At 36.5% G+C, this 26759-nt stretch overlaps 1 protein-coding gene and 1 non-coding gene across 2 annotated transcripts in view; one reads left to right on the top strand and one right to left on the bottom strand.

Moving 5' to 3' along the window:
* The first annotated feature begins 4248 nt into the window (after nucleotides 1-4248).
* Nucleotides 4249-4381, top strand: LOC131193792 (small nucleolar RNA SNORA47). Its single transcript, XR_009154042.1, has one exon. It is a non-coding gene; the product is annotated as a small nucleolar RNA SNORA47 (small nucleolar RNA).
* A 1370-nt stretch (nucleotides 4382-5751) lies between these two features.
* Nucleotides 5752-26759, bottom strand: part of AGGF1 (angiogenic factor with G-patch and FHA domains 1) — a 29434-nt gene continuing 8426 nt past the window's right edge. Inside the window, exons 5-14 of the mRNA XM_058170499.1 lie at nucleotides 24269-24457; nucleotides 22098-22431; nucleotides 20674-20785; nucleotides 17761-17812; nucleotides 17530-17631; nucleotides 17130-17295; nucleotides 14395-14477; nucleotides 12876-13003; nucleotides 12026-12125; nucleotides 5752-8424 (exon numbers count right to left, since the gene is read on the bottom strand). Coding sequence (XP_058026482.1) covers nucleotides 8239-8424; nucleotides 12026-12125; nucleotides 12876-13003; nucleotides 14395-14477; nucleotides 17130-17295; nucleotides 17530-17631; nucleotides 17761-17812; nucleotides 20674-20785; nucleotides 22098-22431; nucleotides 24269-24457 — 1452 coding nt within the window. The 3' untranslated portion in view covers nucleotides 5752-8238. The remainder of the gene's footprint in view (nucleotides 8425-12025; nucleotides 12126-12875; nucleotides 13004-14394; nucleotides 14478-17129; nucleotides 17296-17529; nucleotides 17632-17760; nucleotides 17813-20673; nucleotides 20786-22097; nucleotides 22432-24268; nucleotides 24458-26759) is intronic.

The following is a 26759-nucleotide window of genomic DNA, read 5'->3' as shown; positions in this document are numbered from 1 at the left end:
TTAAATATGTTCATTTTTCTCAGCTTCAGACTACTGCTGAGAATAAAGCTGTGGCAACTGAATATCTATGGCAGTGCCCCCCAAACTTTTCGGCACTAGGGACCGGTTCCATGGAGAAAGTTTTTTCTATGGACCAGAGGGGGCGTGGTTTTCAATACTGCCTGCATTCCATGGATGGGGCTTTGCTTGTTTGTGTGGCCTGATTGCTTGCATGCCATGGACCAGGAGTTAGGACCTGTGACCTATGGGAAGAGAAGATGGAGTGGGTCAAATTTTCACCTACAAGTTCTGCAAATTTCATGTAAACAAATCAGTAAATCACTTTTGTTACAATTTTGGATGTACCAGATAAGAACCTTTTAAAATTTTTTACTAATAAATTGGCTCAGATGTCAGGCATGATCAACACTGTGATATTGGCCAAGTGTATAACTGATGCAAAGATCTCTTATGGAAACGTTCTAGAAGGCATTCATGGAAGAAATTCTGTATTTCAAAATTCTGAGCTTAATCCAACTGAAATGCTGTGGCATGGTCTATAGTTTTTGTAATACAGACTGAAAGTAATTGTTCTCTGTGAACAAATCAACTGGTACAGGATATATTTGGTTGAAGTGATTGTGCTTGAGGAAGGGTCATCAGATGCAATTCCAAAGCTTCTTGAATAGGTGGTCCTCATTTAATGATGGTAATTGCACCAGAATTTCCTTTGCTAACGAATAGAATAGAATAGAATAGAATAGAATAGAATAGAATAGAATAGAATAGAATAGAATTGAATTGAATTGAATTGAATTGAATTGAATTTTTATTGGCCAAGTGTGATTGGACACACAAGGAATTTATCTTGGTGCATATGCTCTCAATGTACATACAAGAAAAAATACGTTCATCAAGAATCATAAGGTACAACACTTAATGATAGTCATAAGCAAACAGGAAACATTATCAATATAAATCATAAGGACACAAGCAACAAAGTTACAGTCATACAATCATAAGTGGAAGGAGCTTACCAGGATTTTTAGTCTTAGTCTTTAGTCTTAGTCTTTCACTCTTATTCTTTACAGCTCACCCAAGATTGCTGATTGATTCTTGTATAGCTATGGCGGCCTCTAGTGGCCAAAAGGAGCAATTGGAACAAAAGTCTACAAATCCAGGTAGTTTAACACTACAGGTAGTCCTCAGTTAATGAAGGTAATCAGGACTGGAATTTTCATTGCTAAGCAACACAGTTGCTTTCTTCTAGTCCAATCCCCACCCAAGCAGGAGACCCTACACCATTTCTGACAACTGGCAGTCCAATCTCTTCTTGAAAGCCTCCAGTGATGAAGCTCCCACAACTTCCAAAGGCAAATTGTTCCATTGGTTGATTGTTCTGTCAGAAAATTTCTCCTTATTTCTCGGTTGAATTTCTTCTGGATAAGTTTCTATCCATTATTCCTTGTCTGGCCTTCGGATGCCTTGGAAAATAGTTTGAACTCCTCCTTTCTGTGGTAGCACCACAGGGCCTCTGGTGGCTCAACAGGCTAATGCAGCCTGTTATTAAGAGCAGCTGCTTGCAATTATTGCAGGTTCAAGTCCCACCAGGCCCAAGGTTGACTCAGCCTTCCATCCTTTATAAGGTAGGTAAAATGAGGACCCAGATTGTTGGGGGCAATAAGTTGACTTTGTATATAATGTACAAATGGATGAAGATTAACACAGTGTAAGCCGCCCTGAGTCTTCGGAGAAGGGCGGGATATAAATGCAAATTAAAAAAAAAATATTGGAACACTGCTATCATGTCTGCCCTGGTCCTTCTCTTCACTAGACAAGCCCATGCCCAGTTTCTGTAACCGTTCTTCATATGTTTTAGTCTCCAGTCCCTTAATCATCTTGATTAATCCCCTAATGATCTAGTCATAAAGAATGATGTCATATGACCACACCACTTAGCGACAGCAGTCCCAGCACTTCTGGTTCTGTCATTAAGAGAATCCCCACCCTTGTTAAATGCAACATCACGTGGTTGCCACATGTTGTAATTCTGAGCTGTTCGCTGAGCACCTGGATCATGAAAATGGGACCAGGGAAACATATGTTCTATTCGTTCAGCACAATTATAAGTTCTAACAGTCACTGAAAGAGTAGCTATTAAGCCAGAATTAATTGTACTTCTCCCAGAAAATTTAGAACTACGCCGCCTTCGCTATGACCTAAGCATAGCTCATAAAATCATCTCCTACAATGTCCTACCTGTCAATGACTACTTCAGCTTCAACCACAACAATACAGGAGCACACAATAGATAAAAACTCAAAGTGAACCACTCCAAACTTGATTGCAGAAAATATGACCTTAGCAACAGAGTGGTCAATGCCTGGAATGCATTACCTGACTCTGTGGTTTCATCCCCAAACTCCCCAAACTTTAACCTAAGACTGTCTACTGTTGACCTCACCTCATTCCTAAGAGGTCTGTAAAGGGTATGCATAAGAGCACTAGCGTGTCTATCATCCCTGTCCTAATGTTCCCTTTAATTGTATTTATTTTATGTTTTCAATTCATGCTTATACCTATATATATTATCTAATACATACTCATCAAAATAAACAAATAAATAAAAATAAAAGATGGCAAATGCAGTACACAATTTGATGTGCTTATTTAATCTGTATCTCTTTAATAATGAAACAGATCAAATTCTGGGTCATCAAACTACAGGCTAAGGAACAGTCTTCTCTCCCTTAATATCCAGCCTGGCTGGCAAAACATTAATCGGCTGCTAAAGCTTTTCTAAAGGTTCCTCTTCATCTTGAGGGAATCTAAAGAGTAAATGGAATTTTCCGGCAGAGAAATGTAAACACCATTTTGGCTTTGGCTATTCAACACCACAGACCAGATGTTGTGGAGTGTACACGACCATTACATATCTTTAATGCTGGGAGTTACAAGATATAAAATATGAGATATATGATTAAGTTTTCTATTAAATATAAAATAGGAGAGTCCGTTTGATGTAATAGTTAAGGCACCAGAAACCAAGAGACTCTGACCGGTGTTTTTCAAACTTGGCCAACTTTAAGATGTGTGGACTTCAACTCCCAGAATCCTTCAGCCAGTTAAAGGCATTGTCAGATGAAATGCAGAGAACTGCATGGATAAAATTGCGCACGGGTTCTTTAAGGCAAAGCACGTGATGACCCGTGCCTCAAAAGCGGAAGCCGATGGGGAAAATTAGGGAATTGGTGAAGATATTTTCTCTGTGTTTTTAAAAGGACAGCGATTGCTTTTCGTAAGGCTATTGTTGTCGAGAATATCCTATAAACGTCAAGACTTACTGAAAATGAGTTAGGTAGATTAAAACTGCTTACAATTTGGAAGATCTTGCCGGGAAGGGTAAGTAGTTGGAAAGACAATACAAATTAAATCCAAAGCAAATGGGCGGGAATAGAAACGTTAAATTCAAAAACCTTTTGTATATCTCATTGGCTGGATTTAAGATACCTTATCCCAAAAGTAAAATCTAAAAGTAGACAAAAGGCAGCATGGTATAGCTTGCTACCGATTTTTTTTTTTGGTAACCTAGTTTAACTATCCTTGCTGTTAAAAAAAAAGTTAAGAATGATTTTTACACTCCCACTTTTTAGGCAGAAAAAGAGAAAGTTCCTTACATACATAAAGTGTAATTCCTAGTGTAATTAAAGCTAGGGGAGATCTTAGGAAATGTGCAAACCTTTAGGATAAACAAGATTGTACATTCTTTTCAAAGCTAAACTGTACTGCCGCTACACGTGGAGCAAAACCCACACACAATTGCGCTTTAGGCTTTCAAGCTCGCACGTAGCCAGTAACCAGAGAATCTGGGGACTCTAGATTATTACAGCAGTGATGCTTACACGCATATATTGGTGCAATGAGACAAACGCAATACACTGAGGTTTATTTGCATGTACTCTAAATGAGAAAAATAACAAAATTTATATTCTTAAACTACTTGCATTTTCAGTTCCTTTATTTGTTCAGTATATCTCGGGACTGTTTTGTATTTGGGCATGAGTGAAGAAGAATTGGCAGATACTTTTACTGTATCGCAATGAAAATAATAAGCTTAATAAAATGACTTTCACTGTTGGGCCAAAGCGAATTCTTGATTGTTGTGCAAGTTCTCTGCCTGTATCCACTTTTCCAGATATTGCAAACGTCTATGAAATCTCTAGGACTAAATGTTATTGTCCCTTGTGCAATTAATAAGTGGCCCATGGAAGGAGGTCTGAGAAAATAAGGCAGTTCCAAATACTGCATTTATTGGTTACAACCTCCAAAATCAAATTGTGCAAAAGCAAGTCACATTCCTTTAACTTACTAGATATAGGAATACGGTTGCTACTTGCACATATTTTTCTCAAAGGTCATGGCAGCTTAAAGTAGCTTTTGTAGCATTGTTAAATCATTAAATAAATGATTTATAAAATGCTATTATTAAATAGCATTTTATAAATCATGTTTGATCTTGAAACATATATAAAATTTTGATGATTTGTAAATCTATAGCACAGTAGGTTGCATACCTGAATTTAGATGTACATGAATTATATGGTAAATATTAATTCAAATCTGTTTTCCTTCCAATAGGATGATCAAAAAACTGAAAAACAGATCTTGCTACAGAAGGTATCTTATAAACATCAAACAAGATTTCCTTCCAACATGCCCTTTACAGAGCAATTTTAAATATCTAAGTCTACCATAGAATCACCAATATTATTACATTTGTTATATAACTTTTTCATATTATAGTTGATGAACTTCCTCACGTATATTTAACATTTTCATTGCATTGAAAAATGCAGTATTGTGGCAATACTTTCAAAGAATGTAGGACCTCTGTTATGTACTTCTAAACCAAAATCAAACAAATACCTTTATAATTTGGTTTGATATACAAACTCAGCATATTCGAGTACCTTTCCACTTTCCACATTTATGTGAACCTATTTAAACATTCTTCAATTAAAAATATATTATCATCAAATAAGACATGCTGCCTTCGTCCAAATTCCATTAATACTTAAAAACATGCTGGCTTGCTTTGAGAAATGTCTTGTTTTTGTATGAAACCGTTTAAAGTTTCATTTCTAAATTATAATTTAAACTATCACGACTGTCATTTTATTCTTAGGCAGAACAAGGCAATTGAAAAAATTTCCATAAAAACCTGTTCCCAAAACATTGCTGTTGAAGATGACAGAACTAAGTGAATGCTTGATATTAGCATTATTATGTTACAGTTATTTCAATACAATATTTTATTATTAGCTGTCTGAGAGCTAAGGAAGAAGAAATGATTGAGCTGTAATAGGTGCCATTTAAAGAACTAAAGGCATTTTTGATTAATTAAGAATGAACATGCCACCTCAAGCTGCTATTCCCAGTAACTTAATCTGAAAGATTAAATAGTTTTTAAATTAAATCAGTTTCATCCCTAGAAATTTAAATAGTGATATTTGGATGAAATGTGGGCTGAATGTTTTTTGATGTAAGAATTCCAGCATCTTTAAAAAATGAAAAATAAAACCAAGTATTGGTCTATTAGCCATTGTTAAGATCAATTACCCACAATGCAGATTATTCCATATAATTACAAAATGTAAATAGAAATATCATGTTGCCCTGGATGACTGAGAAGCTCCATAGACCCAAATATAAATGAAATTTGATTAAATTTTTCTTGTTTACCTTTTTTGTGAGTTAAAAATTCACAGTACATCTTTTGAAAGCATGTTTATTAACATTTCAATAAATAAATATTCAGTCTCTATCTTGAAGAAAAATGGAGGAAAAAATAGAATCCAGCCTAAATTCCATTGCCAGCAACGGACAAAGGTTAATAAATAGTGCTTGTCTATTAAAAATCTTAAGGTGTATGGCAGTACAGACTGAAGATAAGAAGGCTAATAGGGCCAAGACTAGTTTATGGTACCAAAGTCCTAGACTCTGCCACTTCCAAATCTATGATTGCTTTTCCTATCTCAGAATTCCCTGCATATTGAAAAAGCTAAACTGGATTAGAAACATCCTTGCACATCATCAAAAACAATAATTGAATCCAGGAAGATTCTGAATTTTGTAATAGTTCAGCCCCTGAACTGTGTAATTCTGAATTCTAAAAAGTACAGAAGATAGTATCATTTTCTAAACATGCTACCTGAATAGAATATTAGAAGCTTAATGTACAACCCTTAAGAATTCTTCATAGAAGAAAATAAAGGCCTTCTATATGGCCTTTTGTATATTATTTTCTCACCAAAAATAGTGATATTGCATTTAGAACAGAACTGTTGTCTAATTTTACCGTATTTCCTCGAAAATACGACATGTCCTGAAAATAAGGCCAAACCTGATTATACGCCCTCCCCTGAAAATAAGCCCTAGTGAAGGGATGGGTGTGGCCAGCACAGGAGGCAGCTCTTCCCTTCCCCAGTCAGATAATGGCAGCTGGGCCCCTTAATCAACACCTGTGGATCAGCTGAACTGATCAGGAACTGCCTCTCTTCTCTCTCCCCCGTGTTCTTGGTGCTCACCCACCTCCCATCCATCCCCTATGCCTGTAAACTCCCACCCCATTCACAAGAGAGCAGCCGCCTGGCACTTCTTACCATGTAGTGCCTACCCAGCAGACAACTCCCCCTCTAGGCGGGCAGAACACCACTCACTGACTGAGCGGTAAGAGGCTGGTTGGGCCAGCCACCTGCTTACGATTCTTTCAGGAGCTGGGGTAGTCTTCTGGCAGCAGCCACTCTGGAAGTGGGCTTCCATGTGTGGCTGTGCATTTGCTGCTTCTCTGCCCTGGCTTCCAGAAGACATGGCAGCAGGCGACTGGCCCAAAAAGTCTCTTCTCCGCTTCCAGCGGCTTCCAGCCGGGATTTATGTCTTGTGGCTCACTCCATCCCCTGCCCCACCTGCCACCTCCAAATTGCACCCCAAAGCAACTCTTACTGGAGACTGGCAGCTCTGTTGCGTCTCTGGTCTGCGCAGGGGAACATCCTGCCCAGTGAAGAAAAACTTCTTGCAAGTGTGAGCAATTAGTTTTTCAAACTCACGAGTTTTTTACTGTACAAGGTGTTTCCCTGCAGACCAGCCGAGACGCGACGGAGCTGCCAGTCTCCAGTAAGACACACGTCTTGTGCCCCACTTGCTGTCCCCAAATTGCCCCCACCGCAAGACACACGTCTTACCGGAGACTGGCAGCTCCGTCGCGTTCCTTGCCATTGTGTCCAGCGAAACACGTAAAAGAACCCTTGCGAGTTCGAGAAGTTTAATTGAACTTTCAATGGGTTTTTTACAACGTGTTTCCCTGGACAACAACGGTGAGGAATGCGGTGGAGCTGGAAAGGTAAGATGCATGTCTCGCTTCTCACTCACCCCATTTGCCAGAATGAGTCTTTGTAAGACTTGTCCCACCGCCACCACGTGGAGCAGGACTCTGTAAGGCTTGTTGTGCTGCTGCACGCACGAATGGTAGCACTATTGCAAAGCTTGATATACCAGTGCAGCCACGAGCTGCAGGACACCAGCTATGCCACTATGATGAAGCTCACTGCAGTTCAGGCGTGCAACAGCACAGCAAGCCTTGCAGAGTCCTGCTCCACAAGGCAGGGCAGTGCCAGCCTGTGCGAAGGACAAAGAGGGGAGGTGCTGGTGGTGACAGGACATCCAGTCCCATGCTCACCGTTTCCTGCAACCCCAAAATAATAAACAACCCCCCCCCCCGGATAATAAGGCCACACCCTTATTTTGGGGGTCAAAAGAAAATAAGACCCTGTCTTATTTTTGGGGAAACACGGTAGAAAAATTATTGATTTCATTTTATGAAACTGAGATGCATCAGTATTGCTTTTGGCTCTTGTTTTTTGCTTTCTTTTGCATGAGGCCACAGACTCCTTTGAGATCCATAAGGAATCAAAAAGAGACAGAAATTGTTTCAACGAAGTGATAAAATTAAAAAAAATCCTGAATTACTCTCATACTCACTTCCAAAACTCTTCAAAAAGAACTGGGCCACTTAAGGCCGTGCACATCTTATGATTAAAATTGTGTCAGAGAAACAAATCAACCTGTACAATGACAGTGCTTTACAGTTAAGTGCGCGTATATAACAGTTAATATACAACAAATACATTTCCACCTTTAAGGACAAAAAACCATAATTACATAAACAAGCTAACAAATTATGAATTTAATTCTGCTGCTCTTCTAATTTGGGTTAGATTCTTCTGTGCATTTTTGTAGAGTTTTAGAATCCTGAAATGTTTCTGCAAATCTTTCTCTTGCTTTTTCCCAGTTCCTTTTGTTTTTGGTACTGATGATCTGAATCTCTTCAGCAGAAATAGGCATACTTGCACCTAAGCCTGCATGCTTTCTGTGTAACTGAAGTTTGATCTGTTAAACATTAAATTTTTATAAATTAAATTCAGTAAATATGCATTCTATAATTTTAATTATTTTTTTAGGCATAGAACCACACTTGTGTGCACAATCTGGAAATAATATTCTTATTACTTTGCTAAAATATTAAGGTACTGTTGATGTGTATTCATGCTTTGCATATACAAGTCCATCTGTCTTGGGACACTAAAATGGCCAATGGGAAAATACAGTAACATATACTTTGTTCTTCTGATATACTTTGTTCTTCTGGCCACGTTCTCAAAATATATTCAGGCTACAGAGAGAGGAGGAGGAAGATGGGGAAGTCGCACTGCATAGTACACTTAGATTTTATCAAGTATCAGTTATTAATCGAGAAATTTCCAGTATATTCAAATGTCTTTAAGACTAATTTGTTTTAACAAAACAAATAAATATGCCCTGTCAAATTTCAAGTGTTTCAGTCAAATAGACTACTAGTTCACCATTTAATTTTATCATACAGTAGAACCTCTGGTCACGAACACTTCTGACCATGACCAAATCGGGTTCTGCCCCCAAAAATCACAACCCCCCCTCCCCGATTTTCCTTTCTGTGCCATTTTTTTTGTAAATGCCAAATTTCCAAAATTAGGTTCGGGTCATGACCAAATCGAGTTGTGACCAACTCGTACATGAAAACTTTTCAATTGTCTTAGACAACTTAATTAAGTCTAATGTGAGTTTAGCAGCCACCCTTCAGACGTTTAATTCCCAGTTTCCCTCATAAATGATCAGATCTGAAAAACTGAAATTATCATCTCTGAAAAAAGTTCTTGCAGTGTGAAAGACTTTTTCCAAATTTAATCCTCCTTGTGTCTTACTGCTGTTTCAGACCAGATTTCTTAATTTCTTAACCCTGTTGCATATCATGTTAGCAAAACAGCCATGCATATCATGCATGCATATCATGTTTCTTAGGCTTGTTAGTAAGCAGTAAAAATGAAAAGGTCACTGAGAAATTTGAATTTGTTTGCTTTATCAGTTCCAGTAAATGTATTACAGTGCAGAAACGATATCCTTGCAAAATATAATTTCATATGACATCTGTGCCTAGAACCCTTTGCTTTTAAAACAAAACTGCATTTTGTCAAAAACAGCAGTTATTTCAACTCCACATGCCTGTGTGTAGGATTGTGCAAAACATTTGAAAGAGGTATTTTGCAAAGCAAACAATCATGTATAAAGTCAACTTTTCAATTATTGAAACAATATATTTTAAAAGGTTCACACAGATGCCTCTGCATGTATACAAATGCACAGCTACTTTACTACAGCTGTTCCCAGGCTGGTGGGAGATAGCTGCACCAACCTTACAAAAAACGCAAGCTTTTGTTTTAATGATTGACTATATGCTTTGCTATTGTTTCTGCACGTTGTAAAAGCATCTCATTGGAATGGTTTGCTTATCCATACTACATTGTCAGGCTGGTCAGTTCCCAATCACAGGTATTTTAATACTGAGTAGTAGTAGGGATTGCAAAATATTGCCTGCATGGAACAAGCAATAGTTGTCCAAAGCACGTGTGTTACATTCAGGCAGAGACTACAATGCACATTCTGGGTTTGTGCATGAATGTAACACATAACATTCCAAGCAGAGCTGTTCTGGTATGGGAAACAGAGGAAAAAATGCAAAACCATCAGTATTTGCATACTGCAGCAGTAAAGTGCATGTAATGGAGAATAAAGTGATGAAAAGATGGGATGGAGACAAGTGGGTAAAGTTGGGGGTGCTGTAGACTGCAGCAGTGACAGGGAAATAAGGGAACAAAAGGCACTGGACAAGTGAGGAGGGGCAGGTGGGCTCTGGCAGGAAACTGGTAGCCACAGGTGAAGGAGGGTGCTGGGAGATCCTGAAGAGAGTTGGAGGGCAGCAAGCATCTTGCACTTGAATTTACGTGTGGCAGCAGAAAGGAGATAAGCCAAGCACACGAGCACAGGGAACAGGATGGGCAAGACATCATATTCTACTTGCTTGTAAAACCTTTGGAAGATTTTCCCAGATGAAACCAGAAGCAATTAAAATGCTTATTAGAGTTGGATAAATCATGACCCACTCAGAATTGGCCAGTTAAATTTCTGAACTTGTTGGCAGATTATAGAGGCTTAGCAGTACCTGAATAAGCAGCAGCAAATCTTAGGTACTGGGAATTGTGATGGCAGAAAGTATATGCCTCTGATAACCCTAGGTAACTAGAGGATTATACACCCAAGGTTCTTTGGGGCTAAAATCTAGTTTGCATTAGGCCCTTAGTGGTTATAACAACCTTAACTGGGACCAGCAATACCACAGTTAAGCAAAGCAGATGGCTAATTGGGAAATCACATGACTGCAACTATGCTTTCTGTTTGGAAAGAGACAAAACTAGGCAGTTTCACACTTTCAGCTTTTGTTTGCTTCCCACTCATTCCTTTGCCCTTTGGAACGGACAGTGGCTGCTTACTGTCTTGTACACATTGAAAACAATGCAATGGTACCAGCAGCCCAGGCTGAGAGCCACAGGCTTGCTACACAAACAACTCATAGTACTCTTTAAATCCCTTCTCCAATGTCTCTATTATATGCGGGGATGGGGGGGAAAGCAAGCAGTTTCTGAAGGCAGTCCTTTCCCAGAACTTTCCCCATTTGTAGAAGTGGAGAGATTGGAGAGGGGTTTCAAGAGGGTACTGTAAGCTATTTCCATAGTGTACCTGTAGCTCTCAACTCCAGGCTGCTAGTGGGATTGCTTTGCTTTCAGGGGATAGAAGAATAAATTGCTTACTCTCTTGCAGTCCCTTTCTTTCTGCTCTGCAAGGAGCTAAAAAACGAAAAACCTACAGGTCCGGTACAGGATACTGACTATAATGTGACTGAGGGTTGTAAATAGTCTTAAATTAAGTTATTTTTGCAGCACCACTCTACTTCAAATGGTCCCTGAGCAAGTGGTCAGTAAGTGAGGACTACCTGTATTGACTTTTTATGTAATTCAAAAATTAATTATGATAGATTTATCAATCAGAGTATATATCTAGTAACTGCCAAACAGTTGATTGCATTTTGTCTGGAGAAGAAAAACCTGAAAGGATACATGATTGTTATCTTGATGTATGTAAAGGACTGTCATATAGAATGCAAGGCAGATTTATTCAGACTCCTCCAGAAAACAGCATAAAAAAACCCAACTGGTTTAAATGACAAGGAAGTAGATTTAACTGGACACCCAAGAAAACGTCTTAAGGATAAGAATTAAATAATGGAACAGGCTGCCTCAGGAGATGATGAGCTGCCTTTTACTGGAAGTGGGCCTTGTGCTGTTCCAGATGTGATGGTGCTGGTTTCTTGCACTTGGGAAGGGATTGGATGGAGTGATCTCCAAGATCCTTTTCAACTCATGATATCCACCTTTTTTGGCATACTGAGTACCTGTGTGTGCTCATATCCATATGGTAAGTCTGCAGAGGTTTGCAAGACAAGAGCATTCTACAGCACAAGTATACTTAAATTCTACTGATTTTAACAGGGTTCTTTTTTGATAAACATAATTAAGAAGATATTATTTATATGGGATTGTTCCCTGAAAATAATACCTACCGGATCTTTTATTCCACCACCACTTTTTCCAAGTCCTTCTCCTTTCTTCCATCCCATCTTCTCCAATAATTTGTGTCCTTTGTTACTCTCACTAATTTCCCTTCAAAAGTAAAACAGCAAATATGTAAAAGAGGAGTTGGAACAATAATTGTTTAAATTTTTCAATAATGGAAGATACCGGAATTGTATTTTAATACTTATTTTGAAAATATATTGATATAAAATATGCCTTCTTATGCAAGGAAATATCTCAGAGTACCAGAGCTAATATACAACTATGACCAAAATACCGGCAGTCTACATCCAGATGAGCAGAGATTAACACCAAGATTAACATTAAAGTAGCAATCAAGAAGCAACAGCCCAATTAAGGAACTGCCAAACAAGCTAACGGTAACCAGCTCAACCAAATAATCACCAAAAGCACTCCCACCAACACTGACAGGGCAAGCCACTAGAATATAGAATGAGAGCAAATCCCATTCCCTACAGTTTTGATGTTACCTAGTTTGGGTAATAAAAACAAGGAAACAACTAAACTCAGAGAGCACCAAGAATGCTTCATACAACTATGATATTTTGCAGTGTCTATTATTCTGATCATATTATACCAATCCTGACTTCAATTAATGCAGATGTCAAATTCTTACCAGACACACTTGTTTTTACCATAATTTTAATGTATTTTAATCCTCGCTGTGACTACATTGGTTGTTTTGACTCATTTAAATCAATTTTTGTAATATGCCAAATTATTTTATTTTTTTTTAGAAAATTGAATCTAAGCAGTATTGTATGTTAGTGCAACCCCTTCTAATTATGTAAAATAAAAAAAACCCCACCAACTTACACATGTATAGAGGCTGGAGCATCATCTCTATAAAAGTTCCCTTCACTTCCAACTGTTTCACGGCGCTTTCCTGCTCTGTCTTTGTAATTCGGATTTTTCACAACCTTATCAACTTCATATTCTGTATTCTTTAAAAAACAAAAATAAATCTCATAAAGTGTATTTTTAAAATCTTAGTTGTATATATTGCTACAGGAAAGTGTGGTAAAAATAATGGGGGATGAAAGATCTTTAAAAACAGACATTACAATATACATTATATACACAGAGTTATTTATATTCTTTTAATTTAGAAAGAAATGACTAGGAGGGATAGAAAAAGGTACAGGCTCCTAAAGTATACATAATAAAGAGAATAGAATAGAATAGAATAGAATAGAATAGAATAGAATAGAATAGAATAGAATAGAATAGAATTCTTTATTGGCCAAGTGTGATTGGACACACATGGAATTTGTCTTTGGTGTATGTGCTCTCAAGCGAACATAAAAGGAAAAAAATCATCAAGAATCATAAGATACAACACTTAGTGATAGTCATCATAGGTTACTGATAAGCAATCAAATCATACTAGGAAAAAAATAATATAAATCGTAAAAGTACAAGCAACATGGTTATAGTCATAAGTGGGAGGAGATAGGTAATAGGAAGGATGAGAAGAAGAATAGTAATAGTCTTAGTAAATAGTTTGACAGACTGCTTGTCGGAAGCCAGCTAGGAAGGTTAGAAATGGCGATCACGACACCCTGTAACAGTGTAACAGTCATAAATACTTGCCAGGTGTCAACTGACCAAATTCTGATCATGTAACCATGCTGCTATAGTCTTAAGTGTGAAAACCAGCCGTTAAGTCACTTTTTTCAGTGCTGTTGTAACTTCCAATGGTCACTAAATAAATTGTTAAGTCAAGAACAACCTGTACACTCACATAGTTGTCAAAAACCCACTTGTTTGTGGGTTTTTGACAAGGAGCTCATTACCTGAAATAGGAGCTAGGTGTTGGATTAGAAAGGTCTCTTGATTTTATCTTGTAGGTCTGCTTTTACATTCTTAAGTTACTATAAAAATGAACCCCTTTAAAAGGCAATGTTATGTTTACAATGGAGGTGTTAGAGCCTTTGCCTGTGGCCTAATCAGGCAAAAAATACTCCTATAAATTTGTGTTAAATGCTCACATAATCTATAAATCGGGCATAATTCATGCATTTATACCCTGCCCTTTCTTTGGAAGTGCTGGGCAGTATATCCCCATGACAAATAAAATAGCTTGGGTAAGAGAGAATGACTAATTCAAAATTACTAAATGCATTCCATGATTGAATAAGGACTTGAGCTGATGTTTCCACCGTTTCAATCCAGTACGATATCCTGATTCTTATTTGTAGTACATCTTATTCTATATTATAGACCTTGATAACTATCATAATTGAGGAATATCAGAATAGACTAAGAGTCCAAATGCTTAAAAAAAGTTCCAAAATGCATTATCAATTAAGAATACATTTAAAAATAAATCTACCTGTAAACCATATTTTACACGTATTTGTTTTAATTCTTTTCTTCTAACTAATTCCTTTTCTTCTTTTGTCAATGCAGGGACAACTGAAATACAAAGGATTTCATCAAATAACAAAACCAGTAACTTACTCCATGTAGATAGGAATCAAATTAGCCATGTTAGACTTAACACCTATACCAATCTACCTCATAGTACCTTCAAGACTAACCAACATTAGTACATCATTCGCAAGCAGGAGCTCATTCCCTCAGATGTTTAGAAGGGGCATGATTTTAATTGTAGAGACTGAGAGGAAGAAGTTGAGTACCTTATCAATTAGCAAATGGAAAAAGAACATTTGTTATTTGCTAAAAACACTCACTGTATTTAAAGTCCTATAAGAACAAACTATTCTATGCATCCAATGAACTATTGCTCACAAAGGTTTAAGCCCTGATGAAATTAGCTAGCTTTAAAAACACTTCCAAATTCAACTAACACTATCTTTCCCCTCCATTATAAAACCTGTGAAGGAGTTTAAGTTATTTACTATTTCTGAATTAATTTATTTCTGCCGATGAAAGACTAAGCTTTCATGTTCAATTGCTTTGAGATGAACAGGATACAGGTGCATATTCTTTTAATTGTCAGGTGGCTATCTACACAGGACAGCAGTCTCCTATCTAATACTATACTTTTTAGCTTCTAACGCTTGATACTTTTTAACTTCACTTAAAACTGAAGATGGTAATAAAGGAGTAATAACTCACTATACAGACTATTGATTATCTAAATTTTTGTACTTATATTACTGTGTAGTAACTACTTTATTGGGTAGATTTTGATACCATGATTTTCAGTCTACCCAACGAGGTAGTTACTACACAGTAATATAAGTACAAGAATTTAGATAATTCAGCAGTAAACTGATAGAAACATTATTTCTAGCCAATTTTCATCATCAAACAAAATATAAAATATGTCTGAGAATAGGACTAATGTTAAGAAACAGCCTATCATCATGATGGCGAACCTATGGCATGCATGCTGGAAGTGGCATGCAGAGCCATCACCTGTTGCTCTTCTGGGTTCCAGCGCACCAGCTAGCTGGTCTTCACACATGCGGGAGCGCCGAAAACTAGAAGAGCAGCTGGCTGGTGCACATGCCGGAAGATGATCTTCCAGTTTCTGGCACGTGCACGAAACCAGACGCCCAGTTGGCTGGTGCATGCCAGAAACCGGAAGAGCAGCTGCCTGGTGCGTGCATGTGCACCAGGTGGCTGCTCTACCGGTTTCTGGCAGGCGTGCACGTGCACTCCCATTTCAGCACTCAGTGCTGAAAAGGTTTGCTACCACTAGCCTATCACTTGGAAAAAACACATGTAAAATTCCAAAATCCAATCCTACCCATAACGTTCTGCATTATTACCCAGATTGCTGTGGCTCTTAGTCATCCAAACAAAAATGCAGCCTTCCACCCCAATGCAGAAATAAATATTGTCTTGAGCTATCTGTAAAGTTAAACTTTACAGTGCTAAACTAAGCACTGAGAGTGGTGAATCCAATTAGGAAGGAGGCAAAGAACTGTGTTTCCCTCTAATATAGCTAGGATGAGATCAGATATAGCATAAGAGCTGTCAATTGACTAAAAGATATAAATATATGCCTATATATTCTGCATCCTGAATTGAAAGAGAATTTGACTCTTAACTTAAAACAGATGAAAAAAGTTAAGTTTGAAAACTTTCAGTTTTTGAATTCAGGCTGTTTAATATGACTAAGACCATTAGCTTACACCATTAGACAAACACCATTAGGTTGAATATTTTGTGCATTAAAAATACAAAAAGTTTTAGTACTGAAAAGATCCATCTCCTTTTTTAAATATTAAGAATTTTCAGCAAATCTCAGTAAATGCTAAACATCAGCATTTTCAGTAGTTTGAAAAGTATACATCTTATAAATCTAATTTATTAAATAAATTAAATAAATAATTTATTAAATAAATTAAATAAATAAACTCATTTTCTTCTTTATCTTAAGACTAACCATGCAAGCTTCATGACTTCAACGTTCTATTACCGTATATACTCGAATATAAGCCGATCCGAGTATAAGCCGAGGTCCCCAATTTTACCCCAAAAAACTGGGGTAAACTGGGGACTCGAGTATAAGCCGAGGGTGGGAAATGAGGCAGCTACCGGTCGGGGAAACCCTCCCTCCCTCAGCCGAGAAAGCTGGCGGCTCCCCCGCCCCGCCCTCTCACTGCACCAGCAGGGCTTCCCCACGCTAATGCAAAAGCCCGCCAAGTTTGCGCCATCCGGTATAATGTGAAAAAAAGAAGAATTTTCAGCAAATCTCAGTAAATGCTAAACATCAGCATTTTCAGTAGTTTGAAAAGTATACATCTTATAAATCTAATTTATTAAATAAATTAAATAAATAAACTCATTTTCTTCTTTATCTTAAGACTAACCATGCAAGCTTCATGACTTCAACGTTCTATTATTTTCTTTCTATCCTATCTGGGTTTTATAATATATTGCCTCATAAAAAGATCTTGAATGTTTCCTGACTTTGGATGATCCACATATCTATGTCTAAGAGTTTTTGAGGTTGACTTACTGATTTTACTCAATTTACTTACTGATTTTTTTGGGTGAGCTATGTTAAACTTAATTATACAATATTATTTTTAATATAATATTTTGTTTTAACTTTTCCTTAGAAGCTAACAACAATATTTCATTACTTACTAGAAGATTCATTTTTCTTATCAAGGCGAAGATGGGCTCTGACTTGCCCTGGTTCACATCCATCACAAGTTTCACTACCAGGGTGTATATGAAAAGATAGTACAGTTTCTCCAATCTTCACTTCATCACCGTGTTCCAGAACATGGGGCTCACTTTTTGTTTTAGGCTGTAAATAAATGAACACAAGAACTAGAAAGCAGAACATTAAGTGCTAACAAAAGAACCTGGGACCATTACTTCAGAGATAAAGGTACAGGGAGTGTGGTATGTGACACAGCAAAAACATGCATTTAGCAGTGTCACAGCTGAGCAGAAAGGATGGAGAAGTGGCCATGTGAAGTGCTGGCAAAGGCAGGGATCAACAAAATCAGCCAGGAACAGGTCTCATTGTTATACTCACCTGAAGAATTTGGTTTCCATTAACCACAGTGCCATTCTGACTGCCTTGATCCACAAGAACATAACTTTGCAATTCATGATCAAAGTATACTTCCACGTGGAACTAACAGAAAAATCAAATATTTTGATAGCAAGTACATAAATATTGTAAAGCGTTTAAAATATATTAAATCATTTTTTTCTACTGTAATCATCTTTACAATTCCATAAAAATCCTTAAAGAATTAACTACCTTGCTGACAGAGGCCTCTGGAATCTGCAGGGTATGTTCCATCCCTTTCTCTCTGTAAAAATAAATAATTGTTAAAGTCTGGGAATACATGGCACATGAATTCACTCTGAAGCAAGACTAGCCTCAGCAGACTATGGCAGACTTGAGTTCATTGGCAGAATCCCTCATTAGTGATTAGGTCAGCATTCCATTACCTGCTGGAAGCCTTTGGGTTACCAGAGGCATACTTTTTAAGAATTACCTTTTCAGAGCTGTTAAGAACACTAGATACATAACTCTTTGAATTTTGAGGCTAAAATTATTTTTAGCAAAATAGCACCTTTCATATTAGAAAAGTTGAATGCTGATCTTTTAGTGCTTTTTTATTTGGTTAAATAATGAACGGTATTCCTGGTTCCATCAAAATGGTCTTAGAGAAGCTCTCTAAAGGTTGCCCAAAATTGATTTTCCCCTCCACTTCATTGCAGAGCATTTGAATCTAGTTATTTTCATAACTTTCTACAAAGCCCTAGTGTAAATTGAATTAAACAGTAATTTCCTCCAACATTGCTAGAAATGCCCATTTGTTGTTGTTAGTTGCGAAGTCGTGTCCGACCCATCGCGACCCCATGGACAACATTCCTCCAGGCCTTCCTGTCCTCTACCATCCTCTGGAGTCCATTTAAACTCATGCCTACTGCTTCAGTGACTCCATCCAGCCACCTCGTTCTCTGTCGTCCCATTCTTCTTTTGCCCTCAATCTTTCCCAGCATTAGGCTCTTCTCCAGTGAGTCCTTCTTTCTCATTAGGTGGCCAAAGTATTTCAGTTTCATCTTCAGGATCTGACCTTCTAAAGAGCAGTCAGGGTTGATCTCCTCTAGAACTGACTTGTTTGTTCGCCTTGCAGTTCAAGGGACTCGCAGGAGTCTTCTCCAGCACCAGAGTTCAAAGGCCTCAATTCTCTGGCGCTCAGCCTTTCTTATGGTCCAACCTTCACAGCCATACATTGCAACTGGGAAAACCATAGCTTTGACTATACACACTTTGGTTGGCAGGGTGATGTCTCTGCTTTTTAGTATGCAGTCTAGATTTGCCATAGCTTTCCTCCCCAGGAGCAAGCGTCTTTTAATTTCTTGGCTGCAGTCCCCATCTGCGGTGATCATGGAGCCCAGGAAAATAAAATCTGTCACTACTTCCATTTCTTCACCATCTATCTGACAGGAACTGAAAGGGCCGGATGCCATGATTTTAGTTTTCTTAATGTTGAGTTTCAAGCCAACTTTTGGACTCTCCTCCTTCACCCGCATCAAGATACTCTTTAGTTCCTCTTCGCTTTCTGCCATTAGAGTGATATCATCTGCATATCTGAGGTTGTTGATATTTCTTCCGGCAATCTTAATTCCAATTTTTGATTCATCTAGCCCCGCCTTTCTCATGATATGTTCTGCATATAAGTTAAATAGGCAGGGTGATAGTATACAGCCTTGCTGGACTCCTTTCCCAATTTTGAACCAATCAGTGGTTCCGTGTCCAGTTCTCACTCTGGCTTCTTGACCCGCATACAGGTTTCTCAAGAGACATATAAGATGGTCTGGTACTCCCATTTCTTTAAGAACTTGCCACAATTTGTTGTGATCCACACAATCAAAGGCTTTAGCATAGTCAATGAAGCAGAAGTAGATGTTTTTCTGGAACTCCCTAGCTTTCTCCATGATCCAGCATATGTTGGCAATTTGATCTCTAGTTCCTCTGCCTCTACGAAATCCTGCCTGTACTTCTGGTAGTTCTCGATCCACATATTGCTGGAGCCTAGCTTGTAGGATTTTAAGCATAACCTTACTAGCATGTGAAATGAGTGCAATGGTGCGATAGTTTGAATATTCTTTGGCATTGCCTTTCTTTGGAATTGGAATGTAAAATGACCTTTTCCAATCCTGTGGCCATTGATGAATTTTCCAAATTTGCTGGCAAATTGGGTGTAGCACTTTTACTGCGTCGTCTTTTAAGATTTTGAATAGCTCAGTTGGAATACTGTCTCCTCCACTAGCTTTGTTGTTGCTCAGATTTCCTAAGGCCCATTTGACTTCACATTCTAGGATGTCTGGTTCAAGGTAGTGACCACCCCATTGTGGTTATCAGGGATGTTAAGCTCATTCTTGTATAGCTCTTCTGTGTAATTTTGCCACCTCTTCTTAATCTCTTCTGCCTCTGTTAGGTCCCTGCCATTTTGGTCCTTTATCATGTCCATCCTTGCATGAAACGTTCCCTTCATATGAATGATATGAAGAGAAATGCCCATTAGGACACAGTTATTGCCAATATTATCCAGAGACATCAGATAAGTCCCATCAGTTGACTTAGAAGGGATTTATTATTGGAAAGAAGCAGGGTTCAGATAGTCACCTACACATACCTACCTACACACACACACATGCACACAATGCTGGTTTTCTAATATCCAGCAGACCAGATTCAAGACTCCACCAAAATGCCTTATAATGAGATGATAAACTAAGAGAAAAAGTGGAATTTACAAAAAAGAAGAAAAAAATCCCAATCCCCAATGGATGCAAATGCCTCTTATGCAAGGATAGGAGTCTCTACCTAACTAGCAGTAAGGTAAAAAAAAAGGAGAAATGTGGACATAACTTGAGGACATTTTTCTTCATCTGTATCTCCTCAGTGCTCTTCCTACATACACACATATATATGCATCTGTTTTTGTGTGTGTGTTTTAATGGAAAAAAAATCTAATTTACTTGTTTTAAAAATGGTAAATCAGTGCATTCATTATAATCAATACTTATACAAGAAATCAGGTTCATTCAAAGTGAAGTCTTAATTAAAGATGATCATTCAAAATATTACAAATATGAATGAACAGGATGGAATTAACGAGGAAATGTAGACATCTCATTAACAATTGTGTGGTACCTTCCAATTGTGGCAGGTTTCACAGCTGTGATGATATACAGAGACCCCATCTGCAGTACTGGTGACCTAATTACAATCACTCTGATACAAGGTGGCCAGATCTTGTCTTCATCTAAATAAATAAATCAATATTAGGCTAAGAAAGAAAAACTTTCCTGTATTATGCAATCTGCATCCCCCGAACAGAATTAGAAAGCACATTTGATTATCAGCCATTATATATCTGGAAGGAATATACGAAATGTGCAAAAACTATGTAAAAATTAAAGTATGAATAATGCAACCATATCTACAAGCAAAAAATCGGCAAACTTATTTTCCCAAGGTGAAAGATCAATGCTAATCAAGGTAACCCTTGATCTTGGTTACATGCATATATGGGAAAAAATATAGCATTACTACAGTTAAAATAATCTAGAGTAACCAAAGCAAAATTCAGACACCTGGCAACTGACTCATACTTATAATGGTTGCAGTGTCTTGGGATCATGTGATCATCTTTTGCAACGTTCTGACAAGCAAAATCAATGGGGAAGCCAGATTCACTTAACAACCTTCCGTCGCGAGCTCAAGACACATTTATTCATCTGTGCAGGACTGGCTTAGATTTTAAATTTAGAGGGGTTTTAAATTGATCTCAATATTTATATTTTATATTTATATTTATATTTTTAATAATTTGGGCGCTAGAATAAGTTTTTTAAGGATTATTTTAATTTGTATATTGATGTTTTATATGCCTGTGAACCGCCCTGAGTCCTTTGGGAGATAGGGCGGTATATAAATTCGAATAATAAATAAATAAATAAATAAAATAAAACCATGTTACTAACTTAACAGCTGCAGTTATTCACTTAACAACTATGACAGTAAAGGCCATAAAATGGGCCAAAATTCACAAGTGTTTTGCAACAGAAATTTTGGCCTCAATTGTGATTGTAAATTGAGGACTACCTGGGTTGTCTATTTTTCTGGAGCAGTCTGGAACAAAACAGAAGTGATACTTTTTCTCAGCAATAAAAGTTATTGAAAAAAAAGTTATTGAACTTTTTGTGAACTTTAAGTACTTTTTAAAGAAAATTACCATCTTAATAACTAATTGATATCAATAAGCATATTATATCCACATGTAAAAATAGTTTCTCTGAACATGTGTTTTCAAGTCCATGTTTACTTTCTTCTATCAATCTAAACAACAATGTGCACAGTAAGTGTTTACCTGATATATTTTTCTAATTATAGATCATACTTAACTGCAATATTCATAAGCAAGAAATTGAGTTATTTTATATACTTCACTGAAGAACCTGATTTTGACAATTTTGCATTCAAATGTGTAATAATTCAACTTTCTGACAATTATTTTTTTTATCATTCCCAATCTGCAAAAATTATTCCTAAATATCCTTCATAAAAACCTTCACCTTCACTGTCCACATCTTCTGAATTTACAGTTTCTTCACTTGTCAGTTCATTTTCACTGCTATATTCCTCCTGTTCAGTGTCTGTGATTTCACCTTCTTCTGGCTCACTTTCTGTATCTGTTTTACAGTCTTCTATACTAGCAGTAAACTCTGCGTTTATATTACTTCCATTGGCAGTAACTGATTCCTTAGTCTTTGGAGTGTTTCTTGTATCAATATCCACTTTAGCTTTTTTCACATCTGGACACTCTTCCTCTCCTGGAGAACTTGGTTCATTAGGGGCAAAAAGGCAATTCAGATTACTAGATGATTTTTGCTCCTCTGTGTTCAGATTCTGAAAATTTATAGAAAAAGGAATGTAGTTAAGTTTTAAAATTAGTGTATGTTTGTCTGTACACATACAGACAGTATATAGCAGGATAATGAAAAATAACTGATTGCTTTAACAATTATGGCAAAATATAATGGTTGCATTCCCTTACTACTCTCAACACTTTTTTAAAAAAACAAATTGTGCCTTGCACTTGGGGATGTTACTTTCCTCCTAGCCTTTTACCCCCAATGCATTTCCTACATTTTCCTTTAGTTCAGTAGTCTGTAGCTGGCCAACTAAGCATCATTTCCAAATTCTATCAGTAAACCTAGGAAAAACAGTTGTAATTTGTCTTCTTATCAAAAATAACTTTTAATTTCTCTTCTTTGGAAAAAACATATCGCTCCAACTGAATTACTTGACAAAAGAGAAGGACAAGACCAATTTTTTCTTTTACAGAAGTGAGTTTATTATATTCTGGATAGAATTGTCAGGATAGGTTTTTATGGGAGAAAGACTGTCAACCATTGTTTTGTTAATTATTTGTTACTTTTCTGGCTATTTACCCATATACTACTAAATCTCTTATTCTCGTAATCTTTAACTGGACAAGATGCTGCATTTTGTCAACTGTTTTCAACCAAGGTACCTCAGATGGGCTAACATAAAATGCATCCAAAATCTAGGACCTATAATTCTCAAAGAAAAGAAATTGTGCCTTTTTCAGTGCTGTTGGGCTGCTGCTGATTTATTTTATATTCACTTTTAAGGATACAAATTCTTATAATGAAGTCATAAGCAATTTAAGTTCCTTGTTTTATCTACCACTCATTTTATTTATTGTTAAGGCCAAAAAATTACTTACCTCAAAGCGGGAGAAGCAACTTCATGCATAATTTAGGATAGCCCATAGAGCCCATAAGTCTATTTTTTAAATTATCTGTAAGAACACATAATTTCTGATGACTTATACCTAAATTCGTTTGGGGCGTTACTTGGAACCTTGATACCTGCCTTAATCTATCTAAAGGCAAAAAAGCAAATAAATCAAATTTCCTCCCAATGATCAGCATAAAACTTTAAAAATCATCAAAATAATTTTATTGGGAAGTACGGCTTATTGTGGGGCATAGTCCAACTCAGTATTCCAAAAGGAAACATCTTTGTCAGTTCCAATTGGCCTTGAGATAATCAGAAAAAAGCTACAAATTACGCTTCACTGTGACATCAAATATACAATAACTGTTGCCATAACTGTTCTGTATTTCAAATTATAATCACCATGTTTTTCTGAAGGGAAGTCTTCCCCCCTCTCAAATTATTACCTGTGGGAGGCCAAACTCAATTAAGTACATAGTACCACACCTGGGAGTAAGAGCCACTGAATTGTGGCTCTTCTTATATAGTAATAAGGATTTCTTATGCTTTCAGTTCAGCATAAGTTACAAGTGAACTGTTCTTATACTTTCTTATGCTTTTCTTATGCTTTCAGTTTCTTATGCTTTCAGTTCAGAAGGAAGGTTTCTACTGATCCAGTTCAACTAAAGGATGATACCAATTTTTACCACCAGCCCAAAAATAAATGGGTATAAGCATCCAGTCTGAACATACTCACTTAGCAAAAAGAGTCATAGAATTCAATAGGATTTATTAAACATGTCGTTTTATACCTGCTGAGCACAAGTGTAATTTCTGTCAGAACATGCAATTGCTTGGATATATATATGTACACAGGAGATCAATAAATGTTACCAACAGGGAATATTATTTTACTGCATTTAATTATCATTTGATTATTACTATTAATGCACCACAAACTGCCTTTTAACGTACTGAAAATAATTTGCTAAGTAAATACCTTGTGTTCATTTGTCCTAGAGCATTCTGCATCTTTTCGTTTCTTTTTACTTTTTCTGTCTTTGCTGCTCTGAAGTGTTTCAGTTCCATAAGATTGTAGATCCACTCGAGAGTGGAACTGGTATCGGCCACTTTCAACATCACAGTAATAATAAATTCCAGTGGCTGGATCATAATACAGCTGATTTTCCTTTAATAAAGTTAAATATGCATCATATTTTTACATCTGGTATTTTATGCATGTTACTATGTATTTTGACAGATATATACTATAACAACACTTGACAATACATTTGATAAAAATACTTTGCAGGAGATATAATCCCTAAAAGCATTTGATTTTAAAAATGATGTCATTTGAGTCAAACAATTCTTCTGCTTTCCCTTACTGTATATATCATCCCAATTCCTTTCTGGACAATTGTGGACACTCTGGAACAAGTTCTGTATACTGTATATAATGAGTGGTGGAGAGGGAGGCATAAAATAAGTCTTGGTATATCTGCAAAAACCCATCTATGTAATGTTGAATGTAGTCCTTGACTTAACTTTAATTCCAAAAAGTAATGGCAACATTCCTACTTTTGTTTGTGTAACAGATATCGTTCATGCCATTTTGTCTTCTACTGTATGAATTTTTTTTTATATAAAGAAGTTTTATTTTTACATTCATATCCAACAACTCATCCAATGTACAGTCATTTACAATTAGTCGGGCTTGCCCAGTCACCACCCCCTCCTACTGTATGAATTATTGTAATTCACTTTACACAAGACTGTTCTTTAAGATTATATGTAAACAATTACTGTATCTCATATAGTAATTTCACTACCTATATCAACAGATTTCATAACAGAATTCAAAGTACTAGTTTATATAAATAAAGCCCTTTGTAGCTCAAATAACTACAAAATCATTTATCTCAGACAGATTCTTTCTCCCTTTCCCGAGTGAATACCTGGAACAGATTGCCCCCTAAGGATAGTTTCTACTATCATCGATTTTTGAAAGCTTATAAAAACTTGGGAAATTTATTTTTTTATAAAAAAAAATATTTTTTTTATTTAAAAAATAAACAAACAGTACATTTTTTCTGAATAGAGCATTGGCCGAGTCAAAATTTACAGCTTATAACATAAGTACTTCCCAAATATAATTTATATATTTCAAATTCTTTTTTCCCCTACTTTTTAATTTTTATCTCTACTTAATATTTAATTTATAATCAATATTACCATCCGCCCTAACCTCCAATCTTAATCTTATTTCATTTCATTATCTTATTTCTCCATTTATCACATATATTTCTCAAAATCACCACATTTGTAAATTATCATTAATTTGTTTCCTTCTTTCCTTTTTTCTATTGAAACCCTTTAATTTAAACATAGTCATTTCCATCCTTAGTTTCTATTTTTTTATTATAGCTTAATATTTTACATTTATCTCTTAATGTCAATTATTTTCTATGGTGGGCCTATTTATCATTTATTTCCCTATTAATCATTTTACCATTTTACTGAAAACAATATATTTCTTCAGTTTTGTTTTTCATACCACCTTTTTCAGATGCAAACATTATCTTAATCTCTTAATCATATTACAATCACAAATATTAATAATTACAGTTCACTTATAACTATGGGTATATATCATATTACCCTTCCTCCTTTCCATTAATTACTCCTTTTAACCATTTTCTCTTGGTCCATCCAGCAATCCACCTCTTAAAATTTTCCTCCTTTTATCCCATTCTCTCATTTTCTTTTTTTCTTTTTATAATTATTATATCTTTTCTTCTGTTTCCTTCCTTTGACTAAATCCTTTACTTGTCTAGTTTGCCCTAAGTTCCCATCTGATCTATTCCCCTTTTCTCCTCTCACTTTTCTCATTTCCTCACTGTTGTCATTAAACTTTTTTGTGCCTAATCCTTTCCCTTTTTCTCTTTTGCTTCGTCCTATCCTCTCTATTTTTGCCACTGTTAATCCCAGTGTAATTATTAAAAATATTTTCCTCTAGCCTTTTCCCCTTTCCTTTTCTTTCCTTAGTTTGCTTCTTTTTTGTAGGTTGTTTCCGCCTATCCCTTCTTTTTTTTCATTGTTACTCCCAATGTAATCATTTAACTTTTCATCATCAATGTCTTTATCTTCATTGCTGTTTTTTTGCTTCTCGTTCTTAGCCTTTTTATCCAATTGAATATGTTCTGACACAATTTCTCATTTTCTATCAAGATTAAATGATACACGCATCATTTTAACCATCTGAATTAGTTCCTGCCACATTTTGACATTCTGGTTTGTTTTTAACTCCAATTTACAGTTTTGTTATTTTCCACCTCCTTTGGTTGTCAAGATCAAACAGCTTAAAAGAAAACAAATCCTCCTTCAAAGGTCTCATGGCTTGGTAGCTCAAGGTCACTATAATTTTTTTTCAGATTTCAAATTGTTCCTCATAGTGCTTTTTTTTCCTCTAGCAGATGTCTCTCTCCAAT

Source organism: Ahaetulla prasina, chromosome 2, assembly GCF_028640845.1.
Source record: "Ahaetulla prasina isolate Xishuangbanna chromosome 2, ASM2864084v1, whole genome shotgun sequence".
Lineage (NCBI taxonomy): Eukaryota > Metazoa > Chordata > Lepidosauria > Squamata > Colubridae > Ahaetulla > Ahaetulla prasina.
This window is presented reverse-complemented; position numbering and strand designations above follow the sequence as displayed.